This window comes from Mercurialis annua, linkage group LG4, assembly GCF_937616625.2.
Source record: "Mercurialis annua linkage group LG4, ddMerAnnu1.2, whole genome shotgun sequence".
In the NCBI taxonomy this organism is placed as follows: domain Eukaryota; kingdom Viridiplantae; phylum Streptophyta; class Magnoliopsida; order Malpighiales; family Euphorbiaceae; genus Mercurialis; species Mercurialis annua.
The window spans coordinates 34,492,134-34,515,007 of NC_065573.1; the positions used below are offsets into that span (position 1 = coordinate 34,492,134).

General features: G+C 29.4%; 4 protein-coding genes across 7 annotated transcripts; 2 read left to right on the plus strand and 2 right to left on the minus strand.

Moving 5' to 3' along the window:
* The first annotated feature begins 4,184 nt into the window (after positions 1-4,184).
* On the plus strand, positions 4,185-5,917 carry LOC126676671 (GDSL esterase/lipase 7-like). Its single transcript, XM_050370929.2, has 5 exons — positions 4,185-4,407; positions 4,494-4,615; positions 4,703-4,951; positions 5,288-5,540; positions 5,676-5,917. Exons 1-5 carry the CDS (start codon positions 4,185-4,187, stop codon positions 5,885-5,887), a joined length of 1,059 nt encoding a protein of 352 aa, XP_050226886.1. The 3' UTR covers positions 5,888-5,917.
* A 2,186-nt stretch (positions 5,918-8,103) lies between these two features.
* LOC126676670 (GDSL esterase/lipase 7-like) lies at positions 8,104-12,625 on the plus strand. The gene is made up of 5 exons (XM_050370927.2): positions 8,104-8,391; positions 8,551-8,669; positions 11,500-11,745; positions 12,032-12,293; positions 12,375-12,625. Exons 1-5 carry the CDS (start codon positions 8,163-8,165, stop codon positions 12,584-12,586), a joined length of 1,068 nt encoding a protein of 355 aa, XP_050226884.1. The 5' UTR covers positions 8,104-8,162; the 3' UTR covers positions 12,587-12,625.
* A 743-nt stretch (positions 12,626-13,368) lies between these two features.
* Positions 13,369-15,166, minus strand: LOC126678855 (uncharacterized). Of its 4 annotated transcripts, none has more exons than XM_050373769.1 (5): positions 14,963-15,166; positions 14,798-14,859; positions 14,589-14,712; positions 14,184-14,239; positions 13,369-13,789 (listed from the first exon to the last, which is right to left on the minus strand). In XM_050373769.1, exons 1-5 carry the CDS (start codon positions 15,054-15,056, stop codon positions 13,565-13,567), a joined length of 561 nt encoding a protein of 186 aa, XP_050229726.1. In that variant the 5' UTR covers positions 15,057-15,166; the 3' UTR covers positions 13,369-13,564. The 4 variants fall into 4 exon arrangements, with proteins under 4 accessions (XP_050229726.1, XP_050229725.1, XP_050229724.1 ...); XM_050373768.1 differs by having other exon boundaries at positions 13,369-13,792; XM_050373767.1 differs by having other exon boundaries at positions 14,184-14,245.
* Positions 15,167-20,142: 4,976 nt separating this feature from the next.
* On the minus strand, positions 20,143-22,394 carry LOC126679118 (F-box/kelch-repeat protein At5g15710). The gene has a single exon (XM_050374058.2). It carries the CDS (start codon positions 21,934-21,936, stop codon positions 20,629-20,631), a length of 1,308 nt encoding a protein of 435 aa, XP_050230015.1. The 5' UTR covers positions 21,937-22,394; the 3' UTR covers positions 20,143-20,628.
* Positions 22,395-22,874: the final 480 nt, after the last annotated feature.

Genomic DNA, 22,874 nt, shown 5'->3' on the forward strand with positions numbered 1-22,874 from the left:
TAAAGTATCTCTAGTTTAAAAAATATTAAAAATTATTTTATTTTATGAATACAACTTCTTAATAATTATTTTTTAGTTTGATATCAATTGATATTTTTTTAAATTGAATATACAATTATTTCTTTTAAATTGAGTTATTGTAAAGTGTATTAAGTTAGTTTTTTTTATAATATATATTAATATTAAGTATATTAATATAGATGCTCTAAAATATCTTTTATAATTTTTTTAATATAAATTCAATAAATTAATAATTCTAATAATTAATAAATTTTTGATCTACCATGTGTATTAATTATCAGAGGGTCGACTGTAAATCAAAATTAAAAATTGAAATTTTTGTAAATCTTAAACCAAACAAACTATATCAACCACTTTAATTTATCTACACTGAATGGTCCAGTTTTGCAATTTGACTTGATGTTTGCTGACCCTTAATTTTTGTGGATCAAAATGAAGTATTAAAGGTGGAGAATTTAAATAAAATTATTTGATTGAAATAACTTTTACATGATAAATTTATTATAGAGGTTAATTTTTTTTTTTCAATCGATAGAAAAGTACATAAATGACCCTAATAATTTTAGAGATACAAAAATGATCTTCAGTCTAACGGTGAGATTTAACCCTATCTAATAAAAAGGTCTTTAAATTTTAGTTTTTAAGACATTAGGATCATTTTTGAACTTAGAAGGCAACATGAGCGTCCTAATTAAAATCGAGAAACATAAGAGCATCATGTGAGATTTTGAATAAACATTAGGGTAATAGACGCTGGAGATACCAAAACTATCGCTATATTTCACTTTGGTTACCGAACTTTGATTTTTGTTCATTTTGATAACTAAACCTTAAAATTATTTCACTGAGATTTTTAAGCCAAAAAAAGATGATATGACAACTGATTTTTGTAACCAAATTAAAAAAAAAGTTAGTCAAATTGAAAAAAAATTAAAGTTCGGTAAAAATTGAAAAGTTTGGTGATAAATCAAAATTCGAAAATTAAAATAAAAAAAATCAAAATTCAGTAAATAAAATAAAATATAGTAAAAGTTTAGATATCTCAGTGTCTATTACCCGTTATGTTTAGTAAATGCAATATGGCATTTTATGTTTAGTAATGCAATATGGCATTTTATGCTATTGTTTTTAACTCTTTTTTCTAATCTATAAATACACTTAGTCACTTATCATAATTATTTTTTGATGAATAGTGACTTATTATAGTTAGCTTGATATATAACTTTAAATTTTTTAAATAGTGTCGGTGGCTTAATTTGTTACATAATTACATAATTAGAGGGATGGTCGGACCAAATAATTCTTTTTTAAAAAGTAGCTGAAGCACCATATAAACTAATGTACACTTATATATGCTCGAAATGAGTCAAAATGTAACGTCCATTCGAAAGGTATAAGAAAATGAAAGAAAATTTTAGTATTACAAAAATAAAATATGTTTGGTTCAATATCAGCAATCAATCGAGTGGAAAGTTAATATCATAATAGAAATATAAATATTTTAATGAAATAATTAATTATATGTATTGTTTGGTTGAATACTGAACAAAATATAATACATAAAAATATAAATAATTATTTTACAGAAAATAAATGATTTCCATTCGTCGAGAGTTTTTTTTTTTTCAAATAAATTATTGTTATTGTTGTTTTTTAAATAATGAATGAAACGTGCATTAATTATACATATGGAGTATCTTTTTCAATGGGTAATTAGCAACTGTTAACTAACCAGCAAGTCACAGGTACTAGAAGGCTTAGCCTAGGCGGGGGTTCAACCGCAACTCTCGCACAACCAGTGTTTGTCCAGTTTAAAATTTGATTAATATTTCCGTTAACTACAAAAAAAAACAAAAAACTGACATATATAAAAGTTAATATAAAAGAAAAAAAACAAGTCACAGATTCTAGTTTTATAATCTGAACTTAATTATGAATTTTTGAATGTAGTAGCAAATCATTTTTTTTTTTGAGAACTCAAATCAGTTTTTCTACAACGTGCTAAAGGTAGAAGAAAAGATCTAATAATTTACCTGTTCTATTTTATTCTATAAAGATTGGTTAATTTTGTTTCTTGAAAACACTTAGTTCGTTAACTTTTAAAAAAATAAAAATCAAATAATTCTCATTATTTAAATTTAGTTAAAAAATTATATTAAATAAAAATAAAAAGACAAATTTTTTAAAACCTCTCATATTTATCATAACTCACACTTTGATCCCTCTTATTTGAAAATCAAAGAATTTGGTCTCTCCCTTTTGATTCTGTCAACCATTTAGTCTCTCTATCTATTTTTTGTGTTAGCAACCAAGTTAAATACTTAGCAGTAAATTAATTTTAAATTTGAGGGACAACATCGTAGATAAAAATAAAAATGGAAAACCACATCATTTTTTTAATTTTTTATTTAATCCTTTAACTCGATTGACTAACATCAAAAAATGAACGGAAGGACTAAATCGTTAACAAAAATGAAAATAAGGGACCAAATCGTTTATTTTCAAACACAAGAGGGACCAAATTATGAATTATGACCTATGCGGGGGCTTCAGAGTAATTTGCGCAAAATAAAATCTCCCTGTCAAATGATCATTGCAATATGAGCAAATTACTCTAAAACCCCACATATGTCACAATTCACATTTAAGTCGATTTTATATCAAACGATTTGGTCTCTCACTTTTGTTCCCGTCAACGATTTTGTCACTCCGTCCATTTGTTGCGTTAGTCAGTCGAATAAAAAAATTAATTTAAAAAAAACCATGTGGTCCTCCACTTCTGTTTTTGTCTACGATTTCGTTCCTCAATTTTGAAATTAATTTATTCTTAAGTCCTTTGACTTGGCTGACTTACACCAAAAATAGACGGAGAGACTAAATGGTTGACAAAATTAAAAGTGAGGGATCAAATTGTTTGATTCTCAAATAGGAAAGACCAAAGTGTGTTTTATAATAAATATGATGGGCTTTGAAATAATTTGCTTTTGTAGTATTGGTATGTTTATCTAACGAGTTAAAATGATTAACGAACAAATATTTTCTGCACAACGAATCGATATCTAGTTTTAAACAAATTAAATAGAGGCTTATTTACTTAAAATTCCCCATTTTTATACTTTTTTTCAATAGCATCCGGACGTAGGAAAATAATCTAGTTTGCCTTTTTGGGTTTTAATTATAATTGCAATTGAATTTTTTTGTCGATTTTATTACTATAAGAATGAAAACATTCCAATCAACTAAATTTAAGGACAAAATCATATTCTTTTATACTTGGACAAATTCAAACAAGTCTTTTAACTTTTAAAAAAAATCAAATAAGCCATAAATAAAAGTTTAATTAGATATATAATTTTTTAAAAGATTTAACAAATAAAAAACCGACGTATCGATGCTTCCAAATCTAGCACCGTCTTTTTCGGATCCACTACCGGAGCCCTTTGACCCGTCGCCGCTCGTCTTCCAACTGTGTTCGTCCTTTTATGGAGGACGAGCAAGTCTCGTCCAGGTCCTCCATGGAAGACGGCGGCGGGCGGATTCGAAGAAAACGGAGGTGGATTCAGAAGCATTTTGATGTATATTAAATAATTTAAACAATTATTTTTATTATTTTTTTTTTAATTTTCGGGAAGAAGGTTCGTATGTATTATTAACAATATTAACGTTTAATTAGAATATAGATAAAAAATAATAAAAATATATATTTAAATTTCTTTCCAAATAAAAAGAGGTTAATTTAATGTTTTGGGGTACAATTGAAATATGAAAAGGCAAATTAAGATAAAATTAAAGTTTTTTTACGTTCGGGTGCAAAAAAAATAAATAAAGATAGGAGCGTTTTGAATAATTAAGATTAAATAAATAAAAAATAGCAAGTCAAACAATCCATCTCATTCATCGTCATCTGTCCAGAAAATATAACAAAATTAGGCTATAATTAAATAGTCATCAGGAGTTAATCTTTTTGTTAAAAATAACTATCTGTTTGTTTATTCAAAGAAAATATTCGAACAACCATTTTTTCGTTAATCTCTCCCATTATATAAAACCCCGACAATTGACTTCATCATTTGCAAGAACTAATCATCTTCGTCAACTAATTTTTCTACTAGAAAATATTGTTCTAATTTTTCCACATATTTACCCTAATTTTCTTTAAATAAATGACATTAATTTTATTGCTAAGTATATTTCAATTAGCTAGATTTGCTTGTGGTGCACCATTGGCTCCAGCATTATATATTTTTGGTGACTCTTTATCTGATGATGGAAATAATAATTTCTTGCCAACCGTAGCTAAGGCAAACTTTCTCCCGTACGGTGAGATTTTCCCCGCGGGAGCTACAGGAAGATTTACTAATGGTAGAACTGTTGCTGATTTTATAGGTACTTATATTTATATATAAAAAATTAATTAGTAAAAATATATTTTTTATCCATTTTAAACTTATATTTTATTTTATTTGACATAGCGGAATTTCTTAAATTATCGTATCCTCCTCCAAGCATGAGCGTAAAAGCTTCAAGTTCGATTACGGGTGTGAATTATGCATCCGGAGCATGTGGCATTCTACCCAAAACCGGAAGTGTTTTCGTAAGTATTTTATTATTTTTAAACCAAAACGTTTCTAATTAAACTTCAATTATAAATATTTAATGTGCTTATAAATGTTATTTGCAGGGAAAATGCTTGAATTTAGATGAACAACTACATAAATTTAAAATTAGGGCAAAAACAGAGGTGCCGAGACAATTGAAAAGCAAAAATGAAACAATAAAATATTTGGCAAGTTCAATTTTCTTATTTTCGATTGGAAGCAATGATTATCTAGGGAATTACCTTGATCCTCAACATTTTGATTCAAGCAAGCGATATTCTCCTCAACAATTTGCTCAGCTTCTTGTTTATAAACTCTCTCATGCTTTTAAGGTAAAATAATTAGTCGGTCAAACCGAAATAAACGACCTATATTCCGATTAAATTTGATTAGTCTAGTCAGGTTTGATTCGGTCATAAAAAAAATATTCTGATTTGATTACAAATTAGTATTTCTGTCAACAAAATTAACCAATTTTTACTTTTTTTTTTATATTTTTAGTTATTATTCTTAATTATTTTATTTGTTTAACTGAATTAATTGACTAGCCGTTTTTTTTTTATTAATTCAGTTAAACTTTCTAATCATGTCGGTTCGGGTAAAGAAATAAAATAATTAGGTTTTAGTTAAATAACTTGACTAATTGTATGGCATTTAACTATATACAGAGAGTGTACAAATTGGGTGGCAGAAAGTTTATTACATTCGAACTCGGTCCTCTTGGATGCATCCCAGCAATTGCAAAAACAATTCCACACAAAGGAAAATGTATGGAAGAAACTAACCAAATGATTTCACTATTCAACAAAAACTTAGCTGTAGCAATTCAGAAGTTAACAGTTTCTCTCCCCGGATCGCAATTTGTTTATGGCCGTATTAATGCGCTAAGCTACGATCTTATAACTAATCCATCTAAATACGGTACGTAAATCTTCTGTTTGTCGGAATATTTCGTCGATGTTATAATTTTTTTGGATTATTTAATTATAGTACTACTTGATTTTTATTTGTTTATTTGGGATGTTGATTAGATTCTGATTTTAATAATTTGTGCAGGTTTGAAAGATACAAGCAATACTTGTTGCGACGCGTTAAATAATGGGACTTCTACGTGCATTCGTGGGAAAATATCGTGCCCTAATCCGGAACAATTTTATTTTTTTGATGCATTTCATCCGACTGAACTTCCATATTCATTGATAGCATCTCATTGCATCAATGATAGATCAATTTGTTCTCCTACACTAAAAGAATTTGTGAAATTGTAATTATTTGAGGATAGTGATGTAGGTTGTATGATGGAGTTTATAAATAGACTAGGAAAATTTTTTTAGCAAAAGGACCATACATTAATAGTTATTTTTTTATTCTATATATTTGTACCATTCTTTTATTTAATTTATATACGATAATCAAACAATGAAACATATTTACATTGTTAAAAAAAATTGATAGATTGTAACTTTGGAAATAAATAGAAACTGTATAATTTCTACATAATCTATAATTGTATATTTGAGTTAATATTAAGAAATGATTAAAAAAAAGGATGATTTTTTTTATATTTTTACCCTAGTTCCTTAATCAAAATAGTCATAGGAGAAGGGGAGCTAGAAAACCTTCAGTTCGTAGCTCAAGTTCTATTGACGATTTTAAAAATTTGAACCATAATAAAAATTAAAATACTTTTCAATGATTAAGCCTTTTTTTTTATTTCGTTGATATTATTTTAAGAATTAAATTAAGTTTTATCAAACTCAAACTTAGAAACATTACGATTGTGAAAATAATTTAAAATAAAATAATCTCGCCTAATTGATTATAGTAATTCTATTACAATAAAAAAATGAATATGCTTAACTTTTTTAAATCTTCCTTTGTGGAAACCAATTTTGGGAGAAACAGCTTAATACCTTAAAAAAATTCCGATTATTTTAGTCTTTTTCCAATCCTATTTTGACATTGAAAATTAGTCAATTTTATTCTATTTTGCATTTTACTGTTTCAATTGTACCCCAACTTTTCAATTTTTGTCAATTTTTTTCACTTAAATGATAAAATCATTCAATTAATTAAGTCTAAATATAAAATTAAATTTATTTTTATTCAAAAAAATACAAATAAGTCCTTTATTTTTAAAAACTAACTAAAATCATAATCAAATTAAAACTAATTTAAATTCTTAATTAATATAACTAAATTTAAATAAATTTTAAACGAATATAATTAATATATGCTATACATGGAGAACGTTTTTGAATTTTTTTTCAAATAAAAAAGACGTCAATTTAATATTTTAGGATACAATTGAAACGATAAAATGCGAAATAGAATAAAATTGACCAATGTCAGAATAAGATTGGAAATGAGTTAAAAGGTCGGAGTATTTTTAAGGCATTAGCCTGGGAGAAACTAGAAACTCTATTTTTTTTTTTCAACAGTTAGTTTGAAAATGGCTAACAAATTTACGAAATAACAAAGAAAATAAACACCTCCTCTAAGAAAAGTGGTGCTAAAATATGAAGATTGATTTAAGAAGTCAGTAGGTTGATGCAAGAAAGATAGAAATTCAATGACCTCGAAAATGGTTCATGTGCTAATGGTGTTCCAGAATGAGTATTATCATCAAAAAGACAAAAGTGAACCATATTTTTTGTGTGAAATCAAGAAATGGTTTTGCTGGATTACATCTTATGCTCTCTAGCATTTTTTTTTTGAATCAGAAAAAGTATTAATTTTTCAATCGATATGATCAAAATAAAAATAAGAATCTTGCAATAGATACTGCCCGGAAAGTTAAACTTCCTTAGTGAACTCACCCCCAAACAAGGGAGGTCTTAAATTAATAATTAATAAACACATCAACCTAAAATTTAACTTAGTATAAAAAAGCACTTGCTGAAAAAAAGAAGGTAACGGCTAAAGACGAGGCCAAAGGAGGCTGGTAGGGGCATTAGTCCCACCAAAATGTTTTTCTAGCACTTTCATCTCTAATAATTCTTCTGTAAGCTTTTTTCACACAACATGGTGAATGGCCGCGATAAAGGAGCATCGCCGTAGTCAGCGGCGCGCGGTAACAATGGGAGAGAAGTTAACAACAATTTAGAGAATTTGACAGTCTATACAAACCTTTTAAAAGTATAATCTATTCCACTTATAAAAATATTAAAGTTTTTTTTTATTGTAATCGAAAATAAATGCAAAAATTTGAATTTCAATAGTCTTTAGGATTTCATTGTTAACAGCTACAAATGAAATTTTCATTAGGCATACATCAGTATATTTTACTTGCAATAATAACAAACTAATCTAATATTAGCTTTCTTTACATATCAGTACTTTTTTTTTCAGTTACATGTTTGTGTCATTATAATTACTTTACCTTCCTCATTAAAAACTTTTACCAAATTGCTTGATCATCCACGTGACCATCTTTTTCATTTCAGAGATTCTATATTTATATATAACTCACACCCACTTCACAATTTTCATTACCATCTAAATTTCTTCAGACAAAAGTTACAAAACCCTAATTTCTTATCAATGAAAGTTGTGTCAGTAGTTTTGTTATTTGTTTTGTGTAATGAGAATTTAGTTTCTGGTTTGCCATTGGCGCCAGCTTTATATGTTTTTGGAGATTCATTATTTGATAATGGAAATAATAATTTCTTGCCAACTTTTGCCAAGGCTAATTTTCTTCCTTATGGTGTCGATTTTGCTCATGGAGTTACCGGAAGATTCACTAATGGTAGAACTGTTGCTGATTTTATAGGTATGTTTTTTTTACTTCTTTTGCATGCATTTTTAGCAGTGGCGGAACCAGGATGAGACAATATGGGGCGGCTATCCCATTCCAATTTCGAGATATCCGCCACCGTTTTTGAGTTTTTTTTTAGTGAAACTTATGTAAATATTTGTTTGTTTTATATAGCTGAATTTCTTAGGCTGCCATATCCTCCGCCATTGTTGAGCATCAGAACGAGTCCAGTTACGGGTTTGAATTTAGCATCTGGATCTTGTGGCATTCTTCCTCAAACTGGAAGTCATTTGGTACGTAATAATTATTAAATTAAATGTAACATGTAATGCTGAATTTAAAATTTGGGATTTTCTATGTACCTATCACCAAAAACGATAGTTTTGGTGTGACATTGGTGTCCAACGTGATACCAAATTCACACTAAAATGGTGTGTATCTATTGTTTGGCCTGCATTATAAAAATGTTTTTCTTTTATACAATAAAATAATTTAATTTTTTTATTTAATTTAATAGATAAATAAAATATTTGTACACCATGATGCAGGTATGAACATTCATTGAACAGTTATAAATTAAGCTGTATTTCTAATAATTTTTTAATTTAAAGAGTTTCATTTAATAAATTAAAACTCCACCGAATATTTAAAAATTAAAATACAAAATGAAGAGCCAAACTTCACTCTATATTACATCTTATTAATACAATTTTAAATTTTACAATATATTAATTTTCTTATGATATATATTTTATTTTTTTCAATATAAAAAAGGCTAAAAGTATTAAAAAAATCTTTAAATAATTCATAAGGAGCACATAAGTGTTTTTAGTTTTTTTCTTAGCCACTTGCGCCCTCAATATTTTTTAAGGATTAGGATTTTCTCAAATTCATTTTGAATTTGAAGTGGGGTTCACGATCTACACCGTTCATTAGAAAATAGACGGTGTAAATAAAAAGATACAATTTTAATCTAATTAATTTACACCGTTCATTTTCAAATGAACGGTGTAGATCGTGAACATAACCTCCTCAAGTTTCAAATTTATATTTTAAACATTACAAAAAAAAACTTTTAGTATTTTTTGGAGCTTAAGTTTTTTTAGTTTATTTTTTTACCATTTATCCTCTCATGTTTTTAGTTATTTATGTAATTGTTTGCAAGCGTGAGAATTTATTTACACCATTTAAAAAGGTTGAGTGCTCAAATAGCCAAAATAATCTAAAAGACTTACGTGCTCTTTTTGATTAATATTTCATAATTAGCGATCACATATTTGAAATTATATGATGCATGATTGATATGTTTGTTGGTGTAGAGAATATCATGATAATTTTTTTTTATTTTCAACAAAATTCTAACAATTTTTTTATTAAAAATAACTATTAAATTTTTTAATAGAAATATGATTCTCAAAAGAAAAAAAGAACAATGTCTACTTTATTTAAGGGCAGTTTGGTGCCTAGCAGATTTTTGCCCCTCATATCTCTATTTCTCAATACATCACAATTAACTAGCTAGTATTGACTATAACTAGCTAGTAATTAAGTTGTATTACCATTATTAATTGCACCAATTAAGAAATATCATAAAATTTACTTAAGAAATGTTTGGCAGAAACTCATTGATTCTACTTTATACCAAAGTTATTACTAATATTTACGTACTTCACTGCTTATAAGTTAGGCAAAATGTTTTAAAATATACCCACCTTTTAGTACATTTTAAGTAGGCTTAATACATTATTTGACCCCTAAACTATACACTTTTATTTTCTGAGACTCTTAAACTAATTTGATATTCTATTGGACCTCTTAACTTTATTTTTTGTTCTATTTAACCCGTCAACTGTAATTTTTTTGCCGATCTGACCTTTTTCATCCAACGTGGCAAAAACGCGTGTTTTCAAACGCTTTGAAGCGCGTGAAGGATAATTAAAATGCATAACTTGTTCTATTGAACCCCCTAACTACACTATTTTGTTCTATTTGACCCCTGAACTTATTTTATTTTTCTATTGCACCTTCAAACTTATAATTTTTACCCATTTAACCTTCTCAAAAATACAATTATTTAACTTTTATCCATTTAATCTTCTAGAAAAATAAAAAAATATTGAAATTTAGTCAAATAATTACATAATATAACTTCTTGTACATGTAAATATTTGTTTACATTTCAATAATGATAAAAGAAGTTTTGTCTGTTTAACGATATTATAAAATATATAAATTTAGTATACTGTGATAATATTAAAAAAAGACTGATTTTAAAAAAAAATTATAATTGTTAGTGTATTTCACGAATTTCCAATTATAAAAATTTTAATACACCAGCTTTTAATTTTTTGCAATTTCAAACTTTTCAAATCAATTCTGAATTTTTAAAATTTGTGTTAAAATTGGAAAACACTCTAAATTTCATGACTTTTAAAGCCTTAAATGATTATTTCAAATAATATGTAAAGTACATCATTTTTTATTTTAAATTAAAAAAAATATTTAGACTTAATATATTTTTTGACCTCTAACCTTACCCTTTTATTTCATATGACCTCTAAACTATTTTAGTGTTCCATTGGACATCTTAACTATTTTTTTTATTCTATTTAACCCCATGTCAGCAAAGCCATGTCAGCAATTTTATCCACGTCATCGCGCGTGGTGTGCACATTCTGAATGAGGGGTTAAATAGAACAAAAAAAAGAGTTAAGAGGTCCAAAAGAATACGAAATTAGTTTAGAGGTCGCAGAGAATAAAATGGTATAGTTTAGGGGTCAAATGATGTATTAAGCCTTTTAAGTATATCATGATTTTGAAAAATTATCAATTTTGTCGAATCTCCACCTTTCGCTTTCAATTGTACCCAATTTTATAAACTAAACTCTTTTCCACTTGAAAAAAATTCAAAAAAACCCTTATAAATGATTTATTTGAACTTTTTCGAGGGAAAAAAAGACCAATATAGTATTTGTGGGTACAATTGAAAGTGAAAGATACAGATTTGGACAAAATTGACGATTTTACAAGGTCAGGATATAAATGAAAATAGGTTAAAAGATGGATGTTTATTAAGATATTTTACCTACAAGTTATAATCATTTTGTGTAAATAATTTTGCAGGGAAAATGCTTGAGTTTGAATGATCAGATAGATTTATTTGAAGCAACAGTTGAATCAGAGATATCAACTCACTTCAAAACCAAAAATGAATTTTCAAATTACTTATCAAAATCCATATGCATATTTTCTATAGGCAGTAATGACTATATAAACTACTTTGACACCTCAGCTAATTTTGTGTTAAACAAACACACTCCTCAAGTATTTGCTCAACTTCTCCTGGATAAACTCTCTCACAATTTTGAGGTAAGGGAAGCACTAATCAGTAATTAACACTCTAATTATCAATTAGAAAATTTTCACTTACGGTACCTGAACTTTGTTTTCTTCCAATTCTGTATCTAAGCTTCAATTTGTAACTTTAATTTTCAATAGTTCAGATTTTTCGTACTTAGAAATTAAAGTTTAACTACCGTGCTGGGAGAGAAAATAAAATTCATATACCGTTAGTGATATTTTTTTTAATTTAATAGGATCTATTACATAGTTAAACATTTTAATTGTATTAATTAATTATATATGATTTAAACAGAGATTATACATTTTAGGAGTGAGAAAGATCTTAATGTTCGAAATCGGTCCGATCGGATGCATCCCGTCGATATCGAGGTCGAGGCATGGGGCAATAAGGAATGAAAAATGTGAAGAAGGAGCAAACCAGATGGTTTCATACTTCAATGACAAGCTTGCTGCAATGCTTCAAAATCTAACATCTACACTCCCTGACTCTACATTTGTTTATGGTCATGCTAATTGGCTAGGCTATGATGCTGTTATTAATCCTTCTAGATATGGTATAATTCACTTGGTTTGGTTCGGTTCTTCCATTTGGTTTGGTTCGATTTACTAATAATTTTTGGTTTTGGGTTGTGAAGGTTTGATGGACACAAGCAACCCTTGCTGCAGAACATGGGGCAATGGAACATCGGCATGCATTCCATGGATATCAGCATGCTCCTTTCCAAACAAACACTATTTTTTTGATGCTTTTCATCTTACTGAAACTGTCTGCTCTTCCATTGCATCTCATTGTATTAATGACAAATCTGTTTGTTCTCCAACATTAGACCAGCTTATCAAAATGTAATCATTTCAAACACAAAACAATATTAATTCTATTCATAAATTTATATAATTATAGCTTATATATTGATTCTATATATTGAGGCCTCAATATCATACTATATGTTACCATAGAATGAATTTAGAAAGTATAATTATATTTAAATTGATAAATATATTATGAATAAAATATCTGTTTTACTATGAACATAAATAAATATAATAATCTAATACAGCAGAAAAACCTCACAAATAGACGATAATAAGATCATCATGGAGGACAAACTCATGGACACAAATAGATGGTAATAGATTTTGGGGGTTAATAATGAGCTCTGCCCAAATTGCAATTTGGTGACCCCAATTTTAATTCGTTACAAAATGGTTATTGTACAATGAAAAGCCAATTTCTGGCGGTTTTTAAATGGAATCCGGCCAATTTTTTCAATGTGGCAGCCCGAGTCTGATTCACTCCTCCCTCTTTCACAATATCATTCCGCAAGTGATTTACAAATCACCAAAAGTCGGCCTTCTTATTGGCAAGAATTCATTTACGAATTAGCCAGAAGTGGCCGGAATTCATTGGAAAACCACCAGAAGTCTTTTTTATTGTACAAAACCATTTGTAACGAATTAGAGTTGAGTCACTAAATTGCAAGTCGGGCAAAGTTCAGTAACATCCGGAATCTAATACTCCAACAAAATTTAAACTAGTACTAAAATCACATATATCACAAAGAAAACTTATAACTCATGTGTTTCTTCTACATCTAAGTGTCATATTAGAAGTAAAAAAAACAAAAACAAAAAAACATAACCTTTTCTTGTCCTATGACATACTTAAAAAACAAAATCAAAGTAGTTCTATAGTATATATATCCTACATGGAGTTTCAAGGGACTTCACTTCCTATGTTTGGGGGCAAAATTGTGAGCCAAAAACTATGACTATTGATTAGGGTTTTAAGCTAAAACATGTAATAAACAACATAATTTATTAATGTCTAATGAATAGGAATATGATTGTTGATTGGTGGCTTGCGGCGAGGTCTGTCCGTTCCTTTGTAATCTTTGTTCATTAAATTCACAATCTCTCTTGTTGCCTCAACAAGCCTTTGTGTGTCACTTTTTGGAGTAGTTGCTCGAAATTTGTTAGGGTTTGTGTCTGAAAATTTCACTTCTTCCTCACTTCTTGAACCTCCCAAATTATTCCTATTATTCATCTTCTCCTGCTGTAAAAACAAATCATTTCAGTATTTTATTAGAGTAATATTATATAACTATTCTATTAAGGCCATTTTTATCAATGTTCTTAAACACCTAAACTTTTTTTTATTTTTTTCAGAATAGTACACTAAGATCCTTTTTCGCCACTTAGGCCCTCACATTTTCAATTATTTTTGTGAGTTTTTTTTTCAAGTGTACTTTATTCGCACAATTAAAAAGAAAAAGGATCATTTATACCCTCGACTCCAGAATCAAGAAAGCCCTTAACATTCGAAAAGGTTTAAATAATGTCCTCAATGTCTTAAAAGTGAACAAACAGACTGTCATTTTTATTGAACTTTTTTATTATGTTGTGTTTATAGATTAAAGTTAAATTAAAGTGGGAGAAGAGCTGACCTGGGGATTAAAATTTTGGTGGAATGATCTTTTCATCAAAGCGTTCTTTTCATATCCTGCAACTTCAATAACAAATCATCCAAATTAAATTCAATCAACAGATATTGATAAAGCTTCAAATGTACAATGAAATGTATAAATCCAAAATCAGATTAATTTAACCAATCAACAGATACCCTCAAAGCTTGAAAATTGTACACTATATAAAAATGTATAATTACATTTAGGCAGCTAGAGAACAAACTGATCATGATCAGACTCAGTTATGTTTAGGAGTATGGTGTTTAGGACCATTATAATCATCATTAAATGCTACAAAACCAGTCTTTTTCAACTTCTTAATACTATTACTACTTCTACTAATCCTGTCTTCAAATTTAGATTTGATGATCATATCATATGCACCTGAAATTTCATCCTTTTCACCAATTTTTCTCCTCATCATCACTTCATGTTCAACCACCATTTTTCTTCCTCCAAACACAAATTTTCTTGCTCTTTCAGCAGCCAAACCATCAAGAAATAATCCCTGTGTTTAAGGTAATTATTTATTAAATAATACAAACATAATTAGCAGCATATATACTTAAGTTATAAAATGAAGCTAAGCATACCTTGTGAGCAGTAATAACACTATCTTCATCCATCAATAGCTTATGTTTCTCCCTTTCTGAATCTGAAAAATGAGTTCATGATTAATAAAGATCAAATAATTAACCTGTAATTTCTTGTTAAGTAAATGGAAATTAAGGAATAATAATTAATATGCATATATATACCTTGATGAGCATGTGCATAATAAGAGTAGTCTTTAAGGGTATTTAAGACAAAGAGAAGTCCAAGAAGTGATGTAATAAACCTTGTGTGCACCATTTTAGTGATTCTTGATTAAGTTCTGTATATTTCAACAATTTGAAAGAGAGGAAAATGAGTTGTAACTCGGTGGGTTTTATAGAGAAGTTCGAAGTTCAAACCCAAGTCAAAGCTAGGGTTCCGACACTTTGCACTCTGCCTATGCATATAATTTTAATATTACTCCTGACTACATGCAGAACTTGGAAAACTCAATTGTTAAATAATAAGAAACTTAATTAATTAGTTAAATGCAATTTGATTATTTTTAAATGACAAATAAAGAACATTGTTTTTTTTTTCTAAGTTTGAATGTTTTTTTATCTTATAGGGTTGATTCACCCTTGTTTTCTTCCTAACTACAGCCATGAACACAAAGGAAAACTAGTTTGATTTCATTGTTAGCATTGTTGATGTTCATTTGTTACATATTTTTAATTAAATGAAGTAATATTTTAAAATTTTAAATTCGTAACAGAAGAAGTTACCGGATTCACAATTTGATTTCCAATTATAAAGGAAAATGAATTAATCTATCCAGAACTATATTTTTCATATAAACCATGATTTTTAAACTTTATTTCTCCAATCTAATATTTTTGCATTTCTTTCCAAATAGATCCATTTCTAGCTTTGAGCTAATACAATGCGATGTTATATATATATAGAATAGGATAAACTTAGTATAAGTAGACGTATAATATAGTGGCACGTCAGTTCTAACAAATAGTGTGTATATTTAGTAAAAGTTAATGGATCAAACAAGTAAAAATTAAAAATTATAATATATTTAGCAAACGAGTTATAGATGTAGGTAGATATGATAAACGAGTTACAGTTGTAGATAGAAAGTTAGATAAAGTCTTGAAGGACTAACAGCTCATCATATTTTAAAATGCATGCATAATTATGTATCCATACAAAAAAGGTTGTGCAGGGCCACAGCCACAGCCACATCCTGCAAAATGGAGGGTCTTTTTATTGTTCTTTTTTTGAATGTTTTTCATGACAATTTACTAATGAAACTTTGACTCATAGCTGGCCAAGTAGTTTAACTCTTTCTGTGGAAAGAATGTGATCAAAGATATCCCATATCTTCCTTGAACAATAGGACACTTATCTTCAACTATGTAGCTATATAGGTTAATTAACATAAAATAATAGCTTTGAGGACACATACATTTTGTTATGAGAAATGGAAAATGTGTATATATTAGTGATTAATATGTTCAACAACACATGGATTATAACAAATTGATATTTGAGAAATTAAGAACTTTAATTAACTTACTTTAAATATGAAATAAATGTAATGAAAGCAAAAAAGAAAGAAGGAAAACAAAGGGAATCTATTTTCCCTTGGATACCCTAGAACTTAGGTACACTTGTTTTCCCTCATTCAAGAAGACACATGTTTTTAAAATTGGAATCTTTTCATCTAAACACTTAGCAACTCATGACCATGTTCATTTTACTTAGAACACTGTACAAATATTTCTATTTTTAGCAGCTGCTTGCATAGTCATGGAGGCTGTGATGTGCAGGTGAAATTCAGTTGTGACCAAAATTTACTTGTCATTACATACAAGTGACATGTCAAATCTTCATTTTTGTTTTGTTTCCTTCTAATTGGTCGGTAACAAATCAATCACGCACTGTTATCTTTATCTTCTTAAACGGGATAGATGACATAGAAGATGGTTCGTAATTCTACGTGGTAAATTTGGTTTACGTCAGAATTTCTCGACATAGAGGGAGTATAAACCTTGAGTGCAGGAATAGTGTTAGAAATGAAATTCATGTGAATGTAAGAAAAATACATAGTTCCCAAAAAGAAGCATGCATGAGCATAGAATTGAGTGCTTGGAGAACATGAGCATAAAATTAAGTGCTAAATCATACTACTAATCACCTTTTAATTAACCAAAGATTTGACATTATTGTGCTCAAGTTTAGAACACGAGATTGTATCCTTCAACTTTAATCCTTGATAACAGTGTGTGATTGATTTGTTACCGACCAAGTCGGTTCATTTTTATAACCTGCACACAAAAATATCATCTCAGAGATTAATTACTCGCATTCTCTATTAATGAATAATTAATTAAATATATAGAATTAATAAGATGTATTTTAGTCATATATATATATATATATATATATATATATATATATAATCATTTTAATATCATACAATTTTAATTTAATTAAATAAATAGTAAAATTAAAATAACAATTAAAAAATATACATGTTCCTTTTATTTCTTATATTTATTAATAAATAAATAAATAAACTTAATCAATATGTTTGTCTATTACAAAATTTTAACTCATTTTTAAGTACATAGTTAATAAAAATTAAAAAAACCGAGTATATAAAGAAATTTATTAGCTTTATGTTGCATTTAATTATTATTTCAATAGATATGAAATTTTCCTTTTGAGCTTATCAAAACAAAGGAAATATAAACAATTGTACATATGGTATGGCTTCATTTACCAAAGTAATGTATTATTACTCTCCAATAAATTATTATAGGTATTTGTATGCTTTTGATAAGCTATTAATTAAAGGCCAAAAATGCAAATCATGTGCACATATTGAAACTTTCTAAGATTGAAGAAGATTGTAAACTAAGGTGTACTCTCTTCTTTGTAAACTACTAATAATAGACAATTTAAGATAACTATTTAATTAATTAAGTAGTGATTTTTTATTTTAAGTGGTTTTGTGCACTTTATTATAACTAATTAACATTTATGCAATATCAACTATTTAAGTAATCTGCTAGGTCGTGGGATCGATTCCTCCCACAAGCGCTCCCCCACCCCACTAATTATCAAAAAAAAAAGTAATAACTTAGTGTCTATAATTTAAAATGAAAAAGAATAAATAGAATCTATTAATTTGAGATGGAGGGATATGCATAAACATCCTCCTATTACTATGAAAATGAGATTAATGCATTACCTCATAACTAAAGTACATATTTAATAGCATGGTAGAAACATAAATTTTATTTAATAAGATAAACGTTACCTAACAAAAAAATCAGTCAATTATTTTTAAAGTTTTTACGTCGATATGTTTTTCAGTGTGTGTGCGTTCTATTATAATTTATCTTTTTATCATAAAAAGTATACAACTATTGTAAATTAATATTTTTTTTGAAAATTTGCTACATGTGGGACCTTTATAATCATATTTTTTCTATTAAAGGACTTAATAATTTAAAATTTTATTTTCAAAGGCTTAAATGTTATTTTAAATTGCTTTGTCCTTTTAAGAAAAACAATCCTCAATGGTTACCCAAGTAGGCTCACAGACCCAATATTTCCCCTCTTTCTCATTAGCAAGCCCTAAAGAATTTCTCTCTGTTCTTAAATGAAAATAATAATGGCTCCTTAAATATTTTCTCAATTTTCATGTGAAGGATCTATGCACTAAGTTTGTTTTGCATCAAGGATATGTCAAGGGTGAAGTATTTGAATGGAATGAAACTCAACCTTCTTCCTTAGGCTCTAACTTCCGCGACTCCATTGACGCTCTCTCCGCCATTTCCGTATCTCCATGAGCTCGACAGGAATCCAAACCCGAACCCCAGATAGATCAACTTGGTTTCATATGTGCATAGTTTCAATCACATCTTTTGCCTTGGTTAACCTATATGATCGCCCTAACAGATCTACCAAACATCCATAATGTTCAACTCTTGGTTCGACACCATATTCTTTCATATGCTTAATATTTTAAGCCCTTGATGGACAAGTCCACTTTGACTACAAGCTGTTGGAACATAAATAAACGTCAGCTCATTAGGAGTCGCATCAAGTAACAAGTTGCATCTCAAAGTAGAGCTCTAATTTCATTGAAAACAAACAAGGCTCTGTTGATACTTCTGCACTTGCAATACAATATCGATCAATGCTGATCCCAAAAGAGGATCTACTCCGATCCGCATTCTGATTCCCCGCTTGCCCATATGAGAGCTCCGATTTCTGCAGCAGCAGAGAACAAGCTGGCCATTGCAAAACATTCTGCACAACCATGTCGGACTCCCGAATTTAGAGTATCTTACTTTCACGCAATTCACAGGGTTCAACAAGCAACGATATTTCACGATCAAGGGTGTAGTACTAATTGTAATCAAATATAATGTTATATGATATTATAATTTATGCAATATTATTACTCTTTTTTCAGTTTTTTCAAAATTTTGTTTTAGATATGAAACATATTCAACTTATAGAAAACTACTTATAAAAATTTAAAGTATCTTAATTTCTTCATATAAACATATGTTTATTGAGAAAATAAATATCTAAAATTTGTTGTATATTTAAAATCAATTCTCTCAAATTTAAAATAGATACTACAATAGTGTGGTAACAGCATAAAAATCTACTTTCTCCTTAGTGATCACTGAATTAATAACACTGGGGAAAGCAATTGAAACCTAAGTTGCTAATTAGTATATGTTAAGAATCAGTTCAAACCAAACCAGTCAACATATAATTTTAAAAGTCGAACCGAATCGACTTCATGAGAATTTTAAATGTTTACTGAACCACACAAGACAGCCGGGTTTGGTATTTCAATTCAGTTATATGTTTGTTTCACCAAAATTGACTTCAAATGTTTGTATCGCCAAAACCAAACCAGGAAATTTCTAATTTTAAACGGAACCGAACTGAATTTTTCAGTTCAGTTTGGTTAATAGATTTTGGTTCAGTTCTGCACACCCCTAATGTAAACAGTAGAGACTGAAGGATAAGCAAACGAAGTCTCACATAACAACACAACCTGATATAGAGAACTGAAGCAAGAACAAAAAAATATGAGCATAGCAAGGAAAAACTGTCTAAAAATGAATAGTAGCAAGTTCCTGAATATGCTTCCTCATAATCAAAGATACTTGTGCGAGTCAAAAAACAAACATCCAATACGCAGAATGCTACGCAACCGTTCAGAAACAAACGATAGTAAATCAAAGTTTTAGGGAAAGAACATCAAACATCAGCAACATAATGACCAAAAACATCATACAGACTGGAATACACAATCACACTGGTTAGCAACGTGACAGTAAATTAATGAGCGAGGATATCATTTAAGTTCCTGCATAATTTTCATGTAATAAACATTTTCAGCAATTTACACAAGTTTAAAAGGGAAAACATATTCTTACAATTTCCCTCGGGACATCACTGTCCATTTAATCTTTTCCGTGCAAAACCAGCCCCTGATCATGTGATAAAATAACTATGGTCTTCAATTGTACATCACAGTTGAGGCCGGTGCTCGATCCATATACAACATAGAGCCTAGGTGGTGATATCACTGAAAATGCAATAGAAACTTCTTGTTCGCATAACCTTCCGCTTCCTAGTTTTGAACCGACAATGCCAATCAAGTGCAAAAGAAACATTAGGATTTGAATCTTTAGTCAATTAGACAGTGAACAGAACCCTTACAAGAGGGTAAAACAGAGAGAGGAATAAATGGAGAGATAAACAAACACTTAAGATGCCTCCACTCTCTCCTGGTCTCAACAACACGAGCATACCGTGCACCGCAAAAGATATTCTCAGATTAGTAGATTGAAGCATCAAATCTCGGCTCATAAAAACACACCTGACTGTTGTAGGACTGAAGAGCACACCCAGCAATCCATGACCAAATCTTCTTATCTACATCGTATAGAAGGCCTTTTCCTTGGTTCCAAGATGTAAAGCAAATTAAGTTATCCTGTCCAAAGCACTCAAATCTCTCAGCTGATAATCTTAATAAAGCTCGGAAATACTTTGGTGGCATCCTACTAATCTCCACCCACGTAATTTTTACATGATCCAATTCCCAAATTCTCATGCTTTGGAGCGTACTATAAAGGCCAATTCTTCCAACTAGAAACAGACGCTTCTGAGTGCCAGCTACCAGATAACCATCCAATAAAGACCGAGGAAATTTAGCTGGAATGTGTTCCCAGTAACATGTGTCAAGCCGATACATCATCAAACCAAGCGGTGAAAGGGTTTCGAGATACAATCTGGAGTCACAATAGGCCATCTTTGAGGAGCAAAGATTGACTGCGGGCATTATTTGGTGGAGCAACCATCTGTCCAGCTTTGAATCATAAACTTCAGTGGGTAACGACTTATCACCAAAAATATCACTAGTTGCTATCACTTTGAATGATCGTTCCATCCTGTCAGCGACCAATATCAACTGTCTTTGTTGATTATAATGCATTGTCGGCAATGTTCTCCAAGTATGCGTTAGAGGATTACAAACTAAAGTTTTGAAAGTCAAACCATCTAAACCAGAAAAACAAACAAGGCCCCCTGAAGAACCAACCAACCAAAATGCCCATTGCGGTAAAAATGTAAAAGGAATCCTGTACCAATTTTTCAACGGCAAGCTAAAAACTGAACATTGTGGCGTCTGTGAGTTCTTCCAAAATGTCAAAAGACAAGGTCCATGAGACGGCACTTGCGAGTGAAATTTAAGAAAACTGTTGTCTTGAAGTATGGAATTCCACCTCTTACAAACTGAGCGAAGTCGAAATATTAAAAAAGGAGGAACCCTAGCTAAAATCTCATATAATAAATCTTCAGGCAACATTGCCCATATGTTATCCTCCATTAGTACATCAGGGTGAACAGCTTTACCAAATGTAGCTACTGTTTCCTCATCCAAACCTCGTGGTTTCGTCTTAGCTGCCTTCTGCCTAGAAGGACTAGTATTCCTTGAGCCGACACGGCCTAAGGGACTCGTATTCCTCGATCCACCGATCCTAATAGGCGATACTTGTCTAGGACAGCCACACTCATCACCACATTTTGATAACTTAGGAACAGATTCAATAGTCCCAGACTCAGATGACTCTCCAACTCCATCCATAACAACAAATTCTCAAAACCCTAATTGACCCAACACCAATAAAATGTCAAAAACCCTAATGCCCAAATGCAACTAATAGTTCATCGTATACAAATTAAAGTGAATTCAGGCATCAACTAACAAAACCCATCAATCCAAACACCATAGCTAATCAGAAACCCAGATTGCATTCCAGATCAAAAACCCTAAAATACAGTCAGATCCAAATTTCGAAATCTTACAGTAGACAAATTGATTCAAATTACGAATAGATGCGAACTTTTTCTTAAAGCAGAGCTTAATGTGATTAAATAAAGATTGAATTTGAGAAATCGATTACCTTATTGAGTAATTTGTCAATGACAATTTTTGGTTGTCGGAGCTGAAAGAAGTAAAAAAAAGAAATTGGAATAGAAATGGAGAGGTAGAATAGAATCTAATCTCAAAAATAAATTGAGGTTTTGTATTTTGGGACTATTTTGTCACTATTTAGAAAAGGATATATTTAAAAGCATTTTTACCTCTCTTCTTGTGCCAAAAAGAAAAGGGATATATTTTCGAATAAATAATAAATAAAATTACTTTTTTGAACAAATAATGATGGTAATTTAACAGGAGCTAATTTGATACGACTGTATACATCTTAGCCTTCTGCATCTTTCTTGATTGTTTGAATTTGAAACATCAGCAAAACTTAAATCTGATGTGGTGTCATAGGTTGGTGGCTAATAATCACTTATGGACCCTGAATTTAGCATCCTCTTATAAGAAACCCTTTAAACTTTAAAATTTGTCATAAAAACCTCCTAAATTTTATGATGGCGATTAAAAAACTCTTTTCGTCCAAAATAATTAATATCGTTAACTTTGGTAAGCTCACTTTAAAAGAAAAAAAATTATACACCTCCACATCATCTGCCAGCTCATCAAAAATCTCCAAAATATCCCTACAGGCTACA